The 14,825-nt window shown below is 37.8% G+C and overlaps 1 protein-coding gene across 6 annotated transcripts in view; it reads left to right on the top strand.

Moving 5' to 3' along the window:
* Positions 1 to 11,692, top strand: part of LOC306883653 (muscleblind-like protein 3) — a 49,640-nt gene extending 37,948 nt beyond the window's left edge. The window contains exons 7-9 of one of the 6 annotated variants that reach the window (XM_079439021.1): positions 5,245 to 5,352; positions 6,280 to 6,368; positions 10,108 to 11,690. In XM_079439021.1, coding sequence (XP_079295147.1) covers positions 5,245 to 5,352; positions 6,280 to 6,368; positions 10,108 to 10,110 — 200 coding nt within the window. In that variant the 3' untranslated portion in view covers positions 10,111 to 11,690. Of the gene's footprint in view, positions 1 to 5,244; positions 5,353 to 6,279; positions 6,369 to 10,107 lie in introns of all 6 variants that reach the window. The other 5 variants (XM_079439019.1, XM_079439020.1, XM_079439018.1 and 2 more) reach the window with 5 other exon arrangements.
* Positions 11,693 to 14,825: the final 3,133 nt, after the last annotated feature.

The raw sequence follows: 14,825 nt of genomic DNA on the forward strand, positions 1-14,825 counted from the left end.
TGAGCAAATAATGTTTCACAGCATGTGACGGAAACTACATTATATTGGCAGTATAAAAATACCCCACCCAAACATTTAGCTTCAGTAGGAAATACATCAGCGTAGGAAAGAAAACTGCCATTTCATGAGGTATTTATAGGCAATATGAAATCAAAATGGGCTCTTTTAACTTTTTTAATAAATGTTTCATGCTTGATTATGCATTGCATGTTATTTTAAAGCAAGCAAATAGTTTTCTCTGCTTGTAAAATTGCTTTTTTCTATTGACATAATGGCTGTATCATAGCCTAGCTAATATATTTTGCACCTTCCTCATTCAGTTAAACCCTGATGGATGAATTGAAGCTCAATCCTAGATTTGATCCCACTGAATTTTTTGTTTAACTCCAATATAAGGCACATTTCGAAATGTAAATGTGCTGTGAATGCTGTTGCAAAAATCAAGCATTAGGCTTGACTTGTTAGCATTAGGCTAATCAGCTGATGAGACAAGAAAGCGTATCAGCATAACAACGGATTGGCGGCCAGGTTAACATCCCCCTCCTGATGAGGATCTTTCTACCAGCGTGATTCATTTCCTCTTGGTTTCTCCCTGCTTTGTGTCCATGTCTCCATCTCGCCACCATGTCGCCCATAATGATGGTCATTGCTCTTTCTCTGTGTGTCACTAACTCTAAAGTTGTTTTGTCTTGTTCTCATGCTGCTTTCACTCCCCCTTCTCTGCATCTCTTCCACTCCTCCATCCTCCTCGGTCTCTCTTCTCCTGGGCTCTTTGTGCATGGTGTTGCAGGCTCCGTATTCTGCATGGCTCCATCTGGAGGCATTGGTAGGTCACTTCCCAGTCTCACTGGATCAGCGGTTTCCTTACAGCAGCATCTCAGATCTGTGACAGACAGGAGGGTGATCCACTCCCAGCAGGCCCAGCAGTGTATCATGGGGTGTTTCTTCAGCTGTGGGCACTTTTGTTTTTTTTTGGTTTGGTTTGGTTTTTCTTTGGTTTGGTGTTTTGCTTGGTTTTGGTTTGTTTTGTTAAAACTTACCTGTGACAAGTGGGGCGGGCCGAGATCCGTGGGAGCGGAGCGAGGCCGGTGGAGTTTAATGATAATGAGCGACACCTGCGCCACTCACCGGTCTCGAGTCCCACAGAGGAGCTCCGGAAGGATAAAAGGAGGAGCGACGACAGTGCAAGATGAGAGAGGTCCAGGCCTGGTCCACCGGCCTCGCTCCGCTCCCACGGCTCTCGGGCCTGCCCCACTCGTCACATTAGCATCTTTCATTTTTGCTACTTTTCACATGTCTATTATATGTAGATTACATTGTTTTACACTTGTCCCAGAACCAGAAATGTAATCCAAATAATGAAATTTCATCATAAAATGAAACAATATGAATTACAACATTTCACATGTATGGTTAATCTAAACAAAGAAATAATATTATAAACCTTTATAAACAGAAATGACCATAAACCATTTTCAGTTCAATTCTTAATAATTGTGAAAATAATTACAAATCATTCATTCAAATCAACAATTTTTTAACACATTATTACTACATAAACTAACTAAATACATTTTTAAAAAGTAGGAAATTTTTTTTTTTTATATTTATTATTTTTATTGTGTGGCACTTTCAGTCTAGCTGCTGTTTTTTTAAATTATGCAATAAAAAAAGTTTAACATTCTATTTCCACTAAAGAATGCTATTTAACATATTATATAATTTGGGATATGATAGAAATGCTCAGGACTTTGAGGAGAAAAAGTAAAAAAATTATGATTGTGAAAATTGAATTATCATAAACCATTTCCATTTTAATTGTGAATATTTGCAACAACAAAAAAACAGTATTCAAATCAATATGCACACGTGGTCAGAATTGTTGGTACCCTTGGTAAATATGATCAAAGAAGGCTGTGGAAATAAATCTGCATTGTTAATCCTTTTGATCTATTATTTTAAAAAATCACAAAAAATCTAACCTTTCTTAGGTTGTTTGCACATGATGTCATTGCTGTGGTGCGAAATGCAGCTGGAGGGCAGGAAGTAATTTTATCTCTATAGGAATCAGCAGAAACTCAAGATTCCTGTGTTTTGCGTTGTTTATGAATGCTCCGATCGGTCAAATCGAGAAAACACAAGGAGCTTTTATTGTGTAAGAAAATACGCCACACGTAAACATGATGTAAATAAGATATTATTTGCAGTTGAGAGAGCTTCACTGATTATAACGGAACATTGTGAGATTGCAATAAATTGAAGTGAGTGACAGCTTTTTAGTGATTATATAGCTGTCTAGGCTGTAAACAATTCAGAATTTGAATAAGTTTTGCTTTACGTGCTGCCAGGACCAACGTACACAAACCCTGTATGCAGCAAAGTGTCAGGAGTGACTGAAAAATAAAGAGAAAGGATGAGCTCTCCGTAGAAGTCCGTACTGTACTGGTTTAGGTGCTATAACAATAGAAAGGTATAAACAGAAAAACACAATGTTACGTGATCCTTATTTTATAAAGAGGAGCGATTTTTGAACTAAATTGAAATACTTGCATGCCATTGAAGCGGTGGATATAGGCTAAGCAACTTACCCTGACTGCAAACAAGCTATTTTGTAAGTGAATCCTGTATTTACATGAGGGATGTGGGATATATGTCACTCCTGAAACTTTGCTGCATGTACAGGGTTTGTGGCCGTGGGTCCTGTTAGCAGCACGTAAAACAACTTTTATTTAAATTCTGATTTGATTATAGCCTAGAAAAGGAGCAAATAGCGCTTCCATGTAATCACTAATGCTGTTTATCGCAATCTCACAGTTGTTTACAATCAGTGAAGCTCTCTGAACTGCAAATAATATCTTATTTACATCGTGTCTACGTGTAGCTTTTAGCACTGAGTGAATTCGGACTGGGTTACCTTGTATCTATTTATATGTCTTTATTAATATATTATCATAACTTCTATTAACCATTTGCACACAGTTTGTGCTACTGATTACTATGGAGCAAAAATTACTTCCTGCCCTCCAGCTGCATTTCGCAAGTAGGGCTCGCTGCAGACCACAAGATCCAGGGGGTGTGGTTGATCCACATTTAGGGGGTGGAGATTGGTAGGTTTAGAGGTGGAGATGGGGATGGGGTGGGTTTAGGGATCAGGGGGTGGAGATGGGTAGGTTTAGGTATATGTAAGGTGGGAGGAGTTGGATCTGGATCCAGCCACGCCCCCTGGATCTTGTGTGCTGCAGCGAGACGCTCCTCGCGTTTCACGCATCATCAGAATCACATGTTTGCAAACAACCTATTGGAGAATAAGAATTTAAAATGGGGGGAAATATTATGAAATAATTTTTTTTCACTAATACATATTTGACACAATTAATGGTACCCTTTTATTCAATACTTTTTGAAACCTCCATTTGCCAAAATAGTATAGGAGTTTTCTCCTATAATGCCCGATGAGGTTAGAGAACACCTGACAAGAGATCAGAGACCATTCCTTCATCCAGAATCTCTCTATATCCTTCAGATTCACAGCTCCATGACGGTGCTTCTTCTCTTCAGTTCACTCCACTCATTTTCCACAGAGTTCAGGTCAGAGGACTGGAATGGCCAGCAGAAGTTTGGTTTTGTGCCCAGTAACCCATTTTTGTGTTGTTTTTGAGGTTTGTGTTTGGATTATTGTCTGGTTGGAAGATCCAAACATGGCCCATTATAAAATTTATAACAGAGTCAGTCACTTTTTGATTTTTTTATCTGTTGGTATTTGATAGAATCCATGATGCCATGTGTCTAAACAAGATGTCCAGGACCTCCAGCAGAAATATAGGCCCACAGCATCAAAAATACAGCAGTATATTACATTGTACACATGGGGTACTTTTTATCCCTGTGTTCACCAAACCCATCTTGAGTGTTTTCTGCTAAAAAGCTAATTTTTTAGTTTCATCTGACCATAGAAGCCAGTTCCATTTGAAGTTCCTGTCGTGTCTGATAACTGAATATGCTGGAGTTTGTTTTTGGATGAGCTAGGAAAGTTTTTCTTGAAACCCTCCCAAACAACATGTGGTGATGTAGGTGCTGTTTGATCATTTTTTTTAAGGTTTTCTGACCCCGAGACTCAACTATTTTCTGCAATTCTCCAGCTGTGGTCCTTGGAGAGTCTTTAGCCACTCAAATTCTCCTCCTCACCGTGCATTAGGACGATATACACATGTCCTCTTCCAGCAGATTCGTAACATTTTCTGTTGATTGGAAATTCTTAATTATTGCCCTGATTGTGGAAATGGGAATTTTCACTGCTCTAGCTCTTTTCTTAAAACCACTTTAAGCTCAATTATCTTTTGCTGCACATCAGAAATATATTCTTTGGTTTTTCTCATTATGATGGATGATTAAGGGAATCTGGGCTTTGTTTTCCCTCCTATTTATACTTCTGTGAAACAGGAAGCCATGGCTGGATAATTTCATGTTCATAATCATGCTGGTGTGCTCAAAATTGTGAATATGAATGGGAATACATTTCAGATATATTTTACATTTATTTCATAATGATATTTCCCCCCATTTTAAATTCTTATTCTCCAATGAAAACGTTTGTGTTTTTTTAATAAAAGATCAGAAGGATTGACAATGCACATTTATTTTCACAGCCGCCTTTGATCATATTTACCAAGGGTACCAACAATTCTGACCATGTGTGTATATATATGTTTTACACATTATGATTGTATTGTTCATAGCTATTAAAATGTATCACTCATAAACAGAATATTTAATTTGTGATCTTTTTTTCCCCTTTTTTTTTTTTTTTAAATCTAGCAGTTCATTTCCATCACCTTCATTTTTACCAAAGAATACTGTTAAACGCAATATATGACTATTGACTTTCAGGAGAAAGGACAAAAAAAGTGCTCATAGTCAAAGAAACACCTTAACATGTGCACCTTGCACAATCATTTCCCTCATTAGGTCTCAAACTGGAGGCCCAAACCTGTCCCGTCTGTCACTGCGTTTACACCCAACCTGTCTGCTTTCACCGCTTCTTATCATTTGCTCATTATTTCGGCTTGTCGTATGTGTTTGTGCATGCATGTGTGCGTGTGATTTCGTGTGCAGCTGACAGCACAGTGCGGGCACAAACAAGCAAGGCCAAAGCCTTCAGAGTGACTCATTAAGACTGGTTCCTTTTTCTTTGTGCCCTTTCCTCCTCATCCTCTCCTCTCCCTCACCTCCTGAAATCTATTATAGGCTTTTTCAAACCCCCAGGCCCAATGACAGAGGGCCGCTGGGAGAGGCGGTACTGGACCAGCTGCAGGGCCCCCCAAAGCCGTTACCTGTCAGGGCCTGGACATACTGGTGAGGGTAGAGTCTAGGTCCCCTCCCCTCATGAATACACACACTAACTTACCATTTAGAAATCACCCCTGCTCACTTTCAGTGTTAAAAATCTCAAACAAAGCCTAGCAGAAATGCAGTTGCACACACACTTCCATGCCCATAGACGAATAATGATCTCCTTTTATTTTTTAGCTGGCCAAGTTAAATTTGTCCTTAACAGTCATTTAGCTGGTAACAATCCAGTCAACACACTAGACCTGTGCTGAACCAGTGAGTGTGCCAGTGTGTGCCTGTACGCATGCCTGTATTTGACATTTTTATGACATTATTTGACATCTGTGATGCACTTGCTGTGTACATATCATGCTGTGTTAATTTGCAGTTTTCCTTATAATATGACCTTTATCTCTTTATCTTTAGCTGATTTTATTAGATTCAATTCTTAATTCATATTTACAAGTGTTGTAGAACGGTTATGTCATTCATTATCAGGTTAGCTCCAAACCAAAGAATTAAAGTGTCATATTATTTTAAGGCAATTTGAATGGGAATGAACTGCATATTTACATTCCCCTTCTTTTCCCTACTGTATATTTATCCATTCTCCGGCCCCCATCAAAATACGACAGTCAGACATTCCTGTCTGTTCCACATGTTTGTGATTTTGATGACGGCCATGTTTTTATTTTACCCTTAATAGTTTTATCTAAATGTAATGGTGATCGGATAAAACTCTCTAAGCTATAAGGTAATGAAACGAAATGTTTTTAAGTTCTGTTTGCATGTTTGTACTTGAGTGAATACATCATCTTTGCAATACATGAAAACGTAGTTGCCATGACTCAGCCTATTCTTCTGGCATATTATGTCATGGTACTCATAACATTCCTCCTCCCCTCCACCTTCCCTCTTCCCTTGTTTCTTGTCTGACTCGCCTGAAAAAAGTTCCCATGATGCACGGTGCCACCACTGTTTCGTCGGCTACGACCCCAGTCACCAATGTTCCTTTTGCTGAATCAGCCACCTCCAACCAGGTTTGCCCCTTCATTTTGGCCTCTCCTTCTTACAGCTGTAAGGCTTCCAACTCTGGTCCATAGACAAAAATGCTTTGTTTTTATATGTAGACTTGAAAATCTAAATGCAATCTCTGAAGTTGTTATCTATGTAAAGATAATGTTAATTATTCTCTGATTCCAAATGGCAGAACATGACGACCTTGAGTCTTTGAGTTCTCTATGGACCAGCGAGGAGCCTCTTTACCTCTTTAGCACAATGTCCCAGTTCCACCATGTATCTGTGTGTGTGTGTGTGTATGTGTGTTCACATCTCTGTCTGTCTGTTTCACTGTGTTAGAGAGCAAATAGCTACATTTAATGGGATAGTTCACCCAAAATAACATTTCTGTCATTAATTACTCACCCTCATGTTGTTCCAAACCTGTATGCTGTTATTTCTTTCCATGGAACACAACATTAGACATTAATAATGAATCATTAGCCAGTTCTTTCCATACAACAGTTTATAGCGACCACATTAAGGAAAAAAACAACAAAAAGGCGCTGTACAATTTGGCTTCAAGTCTTCTGAAGTTAAATGTTAGCTTATATGATAAAATAGCCAGGTCTTTTCAGTGATCTGTTTGATTAGATTCCCAGATTGCTTAAATGATTCTTGAATTAATATTTTTTCTGTTGATTCAGTTCTTTTCGGTAAACTATTTGATCTGATTCTCAAATTACTTCATTTGGAATGTATTTGATTTTTGATTGCTTCTAATGTCCTCATTTGATAAAAGCTTCTGCTAAATGACTTAATGTAAGTGTAAATGTTTTTAGTTTTTTTGAGAATTGGACTGATTTGTTTCTCAAGTTCAGTTTAAGTGGTATGGATTTAATTTATCAGAATGAAAATTCAGAACAACATGAGGGTGAGTAAATGATGACAGAATGTTTATTTTTGAACAAACTATCCCTTTAAGTGATAAAGTTCAAAAGTGCATTGTCTTTTCTTCCCCCTTCACCATGTTTTAAGAATTTTGCACTGGAGCAAGTTGTTTCTGTGGCTCACATTAGAGTGAGATGGTATTTGTGCGTTTTTCTGTGAATAGGATGTGGGTGTCTGTTTTTAGATGACAGTTGTCAGAATTTTTGTTTGTACTTCCTTCATTGTCTTAAATTTAACCTTTAAGGGAAGCTGAAAGTTCACCATTTAGTCTGTTTAGGTAATGTGTTCTGCAGAATCATAGGCAAGCCACTAGCTTGACCAGGCCACACTTTCTGAAAAAGGGACATGTTTTGCTTGCCTCTTTATTTTTTAAAGAGCTACATTGTGGATCGTTTACAGGGTTCCTACGCAGTTTGGAAAAGTATAGAATTTGATTTTAGTAATTTTCAGGTCTAGATATGTAGAGAAAAAAGAAGAATTATGGAAAAAAGTTTGTTTATAGACTTATTAATATTTCTATTCAGGTGTAACTGTTGCCCCTGTGCTTGGTGTATTTGTGAAGAGCGTCAAAGGTTTCTATTTACAATTGTTTTTGAAGCACTGAGCCAATCACAGATATGTCTGTTGAGCATATTCAATGGCCAGACATGTTTATGTTGAGAATTTGTTTAATACTGCTTGAAATGCTAGAGTTGTTTGTCAGCGCATGCTTTAAAGGGGACCTATTATGCCCCTTTTTACAAGATGTAAAATAAGTCTCTGATGGCCTATATGTGAATTTTAGCTCAATATACCCCACAGATAAATTTTTACAGCTTGTTAAAATTGCCACTTTTAGGGTGTGAGCCAAAACGCGCTGTTTTGAGTATGTTGCTTTAAATGCAAGTGAGCTGTTGCTCCCGGAGAAGAGGGCGGAGCTTCAAGAGCTAGAGCTCCCGCATTAGCAGTGCTAGCCTTTGCAAATAAACATTCCACTATTAATACAAGCCTGTTATCTTTACAGAAAACTACTTGGTTTCAAAGTCAGTCATCTGATTATACTGTGCATAATAAATTCGCGTTTATGAATTACACAGACGGGGAGCACTGCGGGATAAAAATAACAACATAGCTGGTCTCATGCTATCACAGACTTTATAAGTCCCACTTCTGATTATGAGCTCGACAACTTCAAGCGATCGACTCACATTGCTTTCATATGCAATTTTTAATTACCACATTCCTATTCACGATCATTCTGATAACACTTGATATTTCCTTCGAAAATGAAATTTAACCACCGTGTCCTCGGCTCAGATGGGGGGAGATTATGGCGTAGTATGTTCATTAGGGCATCCCAAAACACAACACAAAGCCTCTTTGGTGCTAACATTGTATATAACTCCAGTAATGGTGGACTGCAGCTTCTCACTCAGAGCTGTGTTTATGCTAATAGGACAGAGAGCGTCACAAATGGGTGGGACTTTTTCCCCTCGGTGACGTGAACAGAGGGAGAATCTGAAACAGCTCGTTTGGAGAGACTGTTCATGATTTATTGGTTTTATAAAAAAATTAGTTGGTGGATTTTTAACATTATAGGCTGGTTGTTTTCACACACTGCGGCCACACAACTGTTCAAACAGCTTATAAAAGTGATTTTTGCATAATAGGTCCACTTTAAAATTATGCACGCTCACAAATCCTTTTGTTGTAACCAACAACACAATGTAAATAAGAGATTCATTGTGCAGTGTAGACATTTTCAATGATTATAATGGGAGTTTTCACAAGAGTGCAGAACTCCTTGTAAAAGTATTATTTTTCATGCTGATTTGGAAAAAGTTTTAATTTTTTTACGCACTGCTATTTTTTGGGGAGTGACAAACACATTTAAATGTGGGATTGAATTTGAAATTGTGATGATTGTCACAATGATAACCATAGCAGCGGATGGGACAAAAAAAAATCTTGAAGTGTAAAGAAAACTAATAGACTTGCCACTTATGTATAATGAGTTTCTTTGTTCTTCATTTTATTAGTAGCTTTTTACTTGACATTTTTATGTTTTCTTAATTGAAAAATATTTGAAGGTGACATGCTCTTTTAATGTATTTACTTATGGTTAGCATTAATAATTAACTCATTTAATTTATTTAATATTTATTATTATTGAATAGCTAAATAAAATTAGTAAAGTAGTTCCAATAGTTTTTGCTATGTTACCAAGAACCAATTCTTGGTATTGGTACTGACTAGAGACATTTTGGTAGCACTAGTTTTTGTGAGAGCATCAGATTATGAATTCAATATTGGGAATTGAACTTACTTAACTTAATCGTTACACCCTTAATCGTTTATTTTTTACTATGAAGTATGGTCTGAACAATCCATAGAGAAGTCTGTGTGTAATTTTGAAATGGAAAATGCGTAGGAACCCTGTGTTTAGCATTATGTACGCTGCCGAAATGTTCGGTGTGGTTTTCAGCTCTAGTTTAGCATGTAATGGTAATTCTGGAGTTCAGGTATAGACCAATAACGCTGCACAGACCTGAGATGTCAGCACTCATTTCCTGCTTCGTTTGCTTTTTTGCCGAAATACGTCTTGCAAAATTACGATTGTGGAATTGCAGGTCTGCACCCGCTGTCTCAAGATAACTGATGCATTATATGATCATATGGCACAATATTTATTCATACTCTTGTAATTCTTTTTCTCATTTTCAAAATGAACTACAGGTTTGATGTTGGAGTAGATAAGATAAGAATTGACTAAATTCTCTTTGCATATTGTTTGTTTGACTGTGAGAGGTTCACCTCCTTATCTCTGGGCTGTTTGTACCTGTCTTCCAGTAGACGCCACCGAGGTACTGAGCGCTGACCCCATCGACCTCCAGTGCGTTCCCATGGAGGCCCATTTCTGTCCCGTTCCTAAACTCCTGGTGGCTGCACCAATGACGCTGAATCCAGTAAGCCTCTCCCGCAATCCCACAACCTAATCAGGCCCATCATGCAACATGTGCCCAAACAACAGAAAAATGAATGCAACAAAACGTGTGCCTAATCAGTACGTCCTTAACGGGCAATACATTCATCCTCATATCAGAGATTCCCACTTCATTTGACGTCAACAGTGGTTTGTTGATATTGAAACAGGCAATACTTAAGCTTGGACCTACAACTGTTTAAGGAAGCATGCCATCTCGATGCAAGGAGACGCAAGGAGCGCGCAGATGCTGAATCAGGAGATGGAGCGCTCTCGTAACTCACAGCCATACGAATACATGCAAACCAATTAGCTGAGAAGAGTCAATTCTCTGGAGGTGAACATTAGATTTCAGGGCCGACTCGTTTGATGTACGGTAAGAGGTAGAGTCGATGCAGATCATCAGCAGAGACAGAATGTTTCTCCGTCGTAGAATGAGAAAACCCAGAGTGTGTGAGAGCGACACCTAATGAAATTTTACATAGTTGTGGTGGTGGTGGTAATTTCTTTCACATTTAATTATGGTTAATGAACGTGGCACGTTTTATTTCATGTTTACATTTAAAAAAAAAGGTTATTTGAAAATGATTGATGCTTTTGTAAGATAATCTGATACTGATTATCATGATACTGATTTTTCGTTAATTTAGGTTTTCAAAATGACGTTGTTCGTGCCTTTGAGTTACAAGTTTGTGGATGTCTTTTGCCCCCCCCAGTTCTTCTGTACTCGACTGATTTACATTTTATCATAGACTAAGAAAGTATACCTGTGTAGCCTTTCAGAATCAGAATGTGTCGTTCCTCCGTCTACTTAGGGATGTGTGTTGTTGTGAGTTTTTCTTAAGAGTATTATTTATTTAATGACTTTCCAACAGGCTAAAACTGGTCTACTGAGATAAGTGTTGTTATTCATGCCTGAAGTATCTCACCTCGCATTTCAAGCTCCACATCGAGACGGTCAAACTGAAGATTGGTTCACATACTCATACCTCCATTTTAAAAATAGAACTGCCGTAAGCAGACTAAATATGAGCACTTCTTGTTTCGCAGTGTGATGCACACTGAAATATAAGGTCTGATTGCAGGCCTTCTGGATGTAAAAGATGTCTCATTGAGAAAATTTTAACTGGACTTTATTTTTATTCTAGCTGGTCTTTGTTCTTATTTTTTATTGTCTGATGTCCTGGATATTCAAATGCTCTAAACAAATTGTCATGTTTATTTCCTTTTTAGATTATATATATTGCATTTCTTCAATTATTGGGTGAATTTCATGAAAACCGTCAAAAAGTCATATTGCAAGTCATACTTCATCCCAAAAGCAGAAGAAATGTTTTTTTTTGCTGAAACAAATTTTTATGACAATTTTTTGCACTTCTATTGTTATTACCATAATGCAACAAATCTCACTTTTATCACTATAATGTGCAATAAATAACTACATAATTACACAAAAATCTTTTTTTTTTAAGTATTCTGGTTATATTTGTTCTAATTCTGTTGTTAACAAAATACAATACTAAAAACAATTATATTATAATCGCTATGTTGTACTAGTGAAAATCATAGAGGATTTTGAAAAAATGCAATTGCTCCGGGGCAAAAACATACCATGCATTACGGAAATGTAGTTTAATTGTCATGAAAATGAAAAAAGAGGCATATGCAAAATCAAATTTTCTTTGTTTTGATTTTGGTGTGAAATGTGACGTTTTCATAAGATTCACCCTTTTACCATGTCTATCTCTTGTAGACAAACCCCTTCTGATGGCTGGACTGTTTCTGCCAAAATCCCTGCTCTGCCCCACCTGCTGTGTGTCAGTCTGTTCGTCTCCACTTTTTGTTCAGCCATGTTTGGTACCCTGAGTACTATGAGATCAGTTTTCAGTGTCCATTAGTTGCCAAAATTATTCTTTAAACTGCATGTTTAGTGGTTTACACACTCAGATTGGCACACATATGTTGAATCCCAATCATTAAAATCACAAGGAGATATGCAAAATCCTTTCTAGAAGTCACAGACTGGAACCTGATTTGAATATCCAGCGTCTCTCCCATTACTTTGCTGTATTCAGCAGCATATGCGCACGCCCCCTGCACAGACATGTCAAGTGCACTGCTTTTGTGCCAATGACTCTCAGACAGGTCACCCTGTGCCAATCACTAGAGAACTCAGACTGCACAATCAAGTCTTGACATGCCAAGGTCATGAGCCAGATGGATTTAAATTGCAATATTGCAAATGTGCCCACCCAAGCGACAAATCTAAACCTATTGGAGCAAGCTATCATCTTGTGCTTTGTTTTGAAACATCTCAGTTATGGCTACCGTTCATTATGGCGAGTCCTACAGTTGGGAAACTGACAGTAAGGCGGTTTTCAACAGCTGTTTTTATTACTGCATCAGTGTACACCCGCTAATAGAGTTCCGGCCTCTGCCAACCAAGAGCTCTATTAGATTATTGCCGTAATACATTATTGATAGTTTATCCATGGAGGAAACATGAAAACTGTGTCAGACGGACAATACACAGAGGCCTGCAATCCATTAGGGGAGTTTCTTTGCCCATTTTGACTTTGAGATAGACAGCCGATTGAACTCTTTAAGTTGTTCTTGTGTTTGTTGTGTTCATGTGGTTTAAATCACTGACTGTGTCCTTACTTTCAAAAGTCGGCAGACTCTAAAATGCAAGGGTGTAGATGACTGCGTGATATCTGAATATTTGGACTGTGAGCTGAAAGCTGCGGCTCTCGTGTAGACATGTTACAATTAAAAGAAATTTTGATTCTTTTCAGACTGGGCACTTAGAAAAGGCCCTCATCAGCCAAAGCTTCATTTACGAGCCCCTCCGCGGGCCTTTACATGCATATATGAATGTGACATTTAAGACAGAGAGAATGTCACGAGAGGTTTTGGATGCCTGTCTCACCATTTCTCTCGAACGAAACTACAACCTTTCTCGACATATCAAGGAAGTGAAAGCCTCCCAATGCCATCCACTGTTGATGTACAAAAAGCGTTTTTCGTCACTTATCTCAAAGACCCTTCTCTAGCCATGTTGTTTTTCAGCGGCGTAACCCCAAGAGAGAGCCATAAAGCTGATTTTATGACCTAAAAACATCATTGCAACTTTTTTGCTGATCAGCACAAACACACTATCTAGGCCAAACACAAGTGAAACGATATCATACAGCGGTGGTCTAAACCAAGACAAAATCAGAGCGAGATGATACTATACTGTGTTATAACTGAAATAGTATCTGTATTGTAAACATCTCTGTATAATGTTCATGTGTTTTAAGGTTGTTTTAAGAAATACTGGGGCAAGTGCGTGTGGATTCCTTTAGGAAGGATCTCTACTGTTTATTGATGTGTTGGATTGTGTTTTATAATTCAGTTCCATTGCCCAGCCAAGGTGTAGAAGCTCCTTTCTCTCTCTCTCATATAAAGAATTATGCCTTCTCCAACTGCAATCCAGCTGGAATCAACGAAATACTTGATAAAGAAAAAACAATGTGCCTCATCGGGGGCTTTAGCATTTTAAGAACTCACTTTTTAAGAAGTGTGCATACCTGCATAAAGTAGTTAGCTAGAATAATCTATGTGTACGTATTACAAACGCATTGTCATCGTCATTCTAGTTTTTCACATTATTGACCTTCGTAACGGTACCTGTTTTAGCTATACCCTCACGACTTCAGTCATGTTACGGTGTGTTGTTTTGACACAGCTGTCAATGGTAGTTTGAGTTTGATCATTAGCGTTACTTGGTTTACCTTTCCTTACATCGTAAAGTCTGTCATCGCATGAAATTAAAATAATCTGAATAATCTACATCATAGTTTGTGCAGTTAGTGGTTTAAGATTTAAAAAATTACTTAATCTATATATCTATATATCAATATTCACATTTGTATGTATTACAATGATAGATTCATTGTTACCTATGATAGTAAGTTCTTGTTGCTATGGCAACAAAACTACAACATGGCTACCTTTGTATATCTTAATTGTGAATTTTTTCACACTTCAAGTGAAATAATGTACAACGTTAACTTATTCAGAAAGGGAATGTGTTCTTAAGTTTTCTTGGAAAAAGAGATGATTGACTATTTTGTAAAATTATATATACAGTATATATAAACGTATATATATATACAGACTTGTGAGATACTTTATGTCCAAAGGCCCTTTGGAGACATCATATGTTATTTCTGTTTTAATGATTATTATTTTTCTATTGGGGTTGCTGATCACTTTTAGATAAGAACCAGATCTTTACGTAAACAGCATCTGAGCTTTTGAACTAATCTGATGGATCAGTTTGGGGGAAAGAGACTTTCTAGTCTCATATTTGGTCCGAAAAGGTTTGGCGGTTTTTATAAGCAATGCAGCCCTGTGATGTCAGTAACGGGACGGTATCAGCCATACGTGAGCCCCCTGATTTAAGTCTCTGTCCCCCCTTTGGCCCACCCAGACTGCACCCCAGCTGTGCTGGGACCTGGTGACTCACGTCACCCCATCGGTGTACGAATGTGTGTTATTCACCTTGTTTGCACTTATGTACATAACTGATTCAAAATAT

The sequence above is a fragment of the Barbus barbus genome (assembly GCF_936440315.1).
Source record: "Barbus barbus genome assembly, chromosome: 17".
Classification (NCBI taxonomy): domain Eukaryota; kingdom Metazoa; phylum Chordata; class Actinopteri; order Cypriniformes; family Cyprinidae; genus Barbus; species Barbus barbus.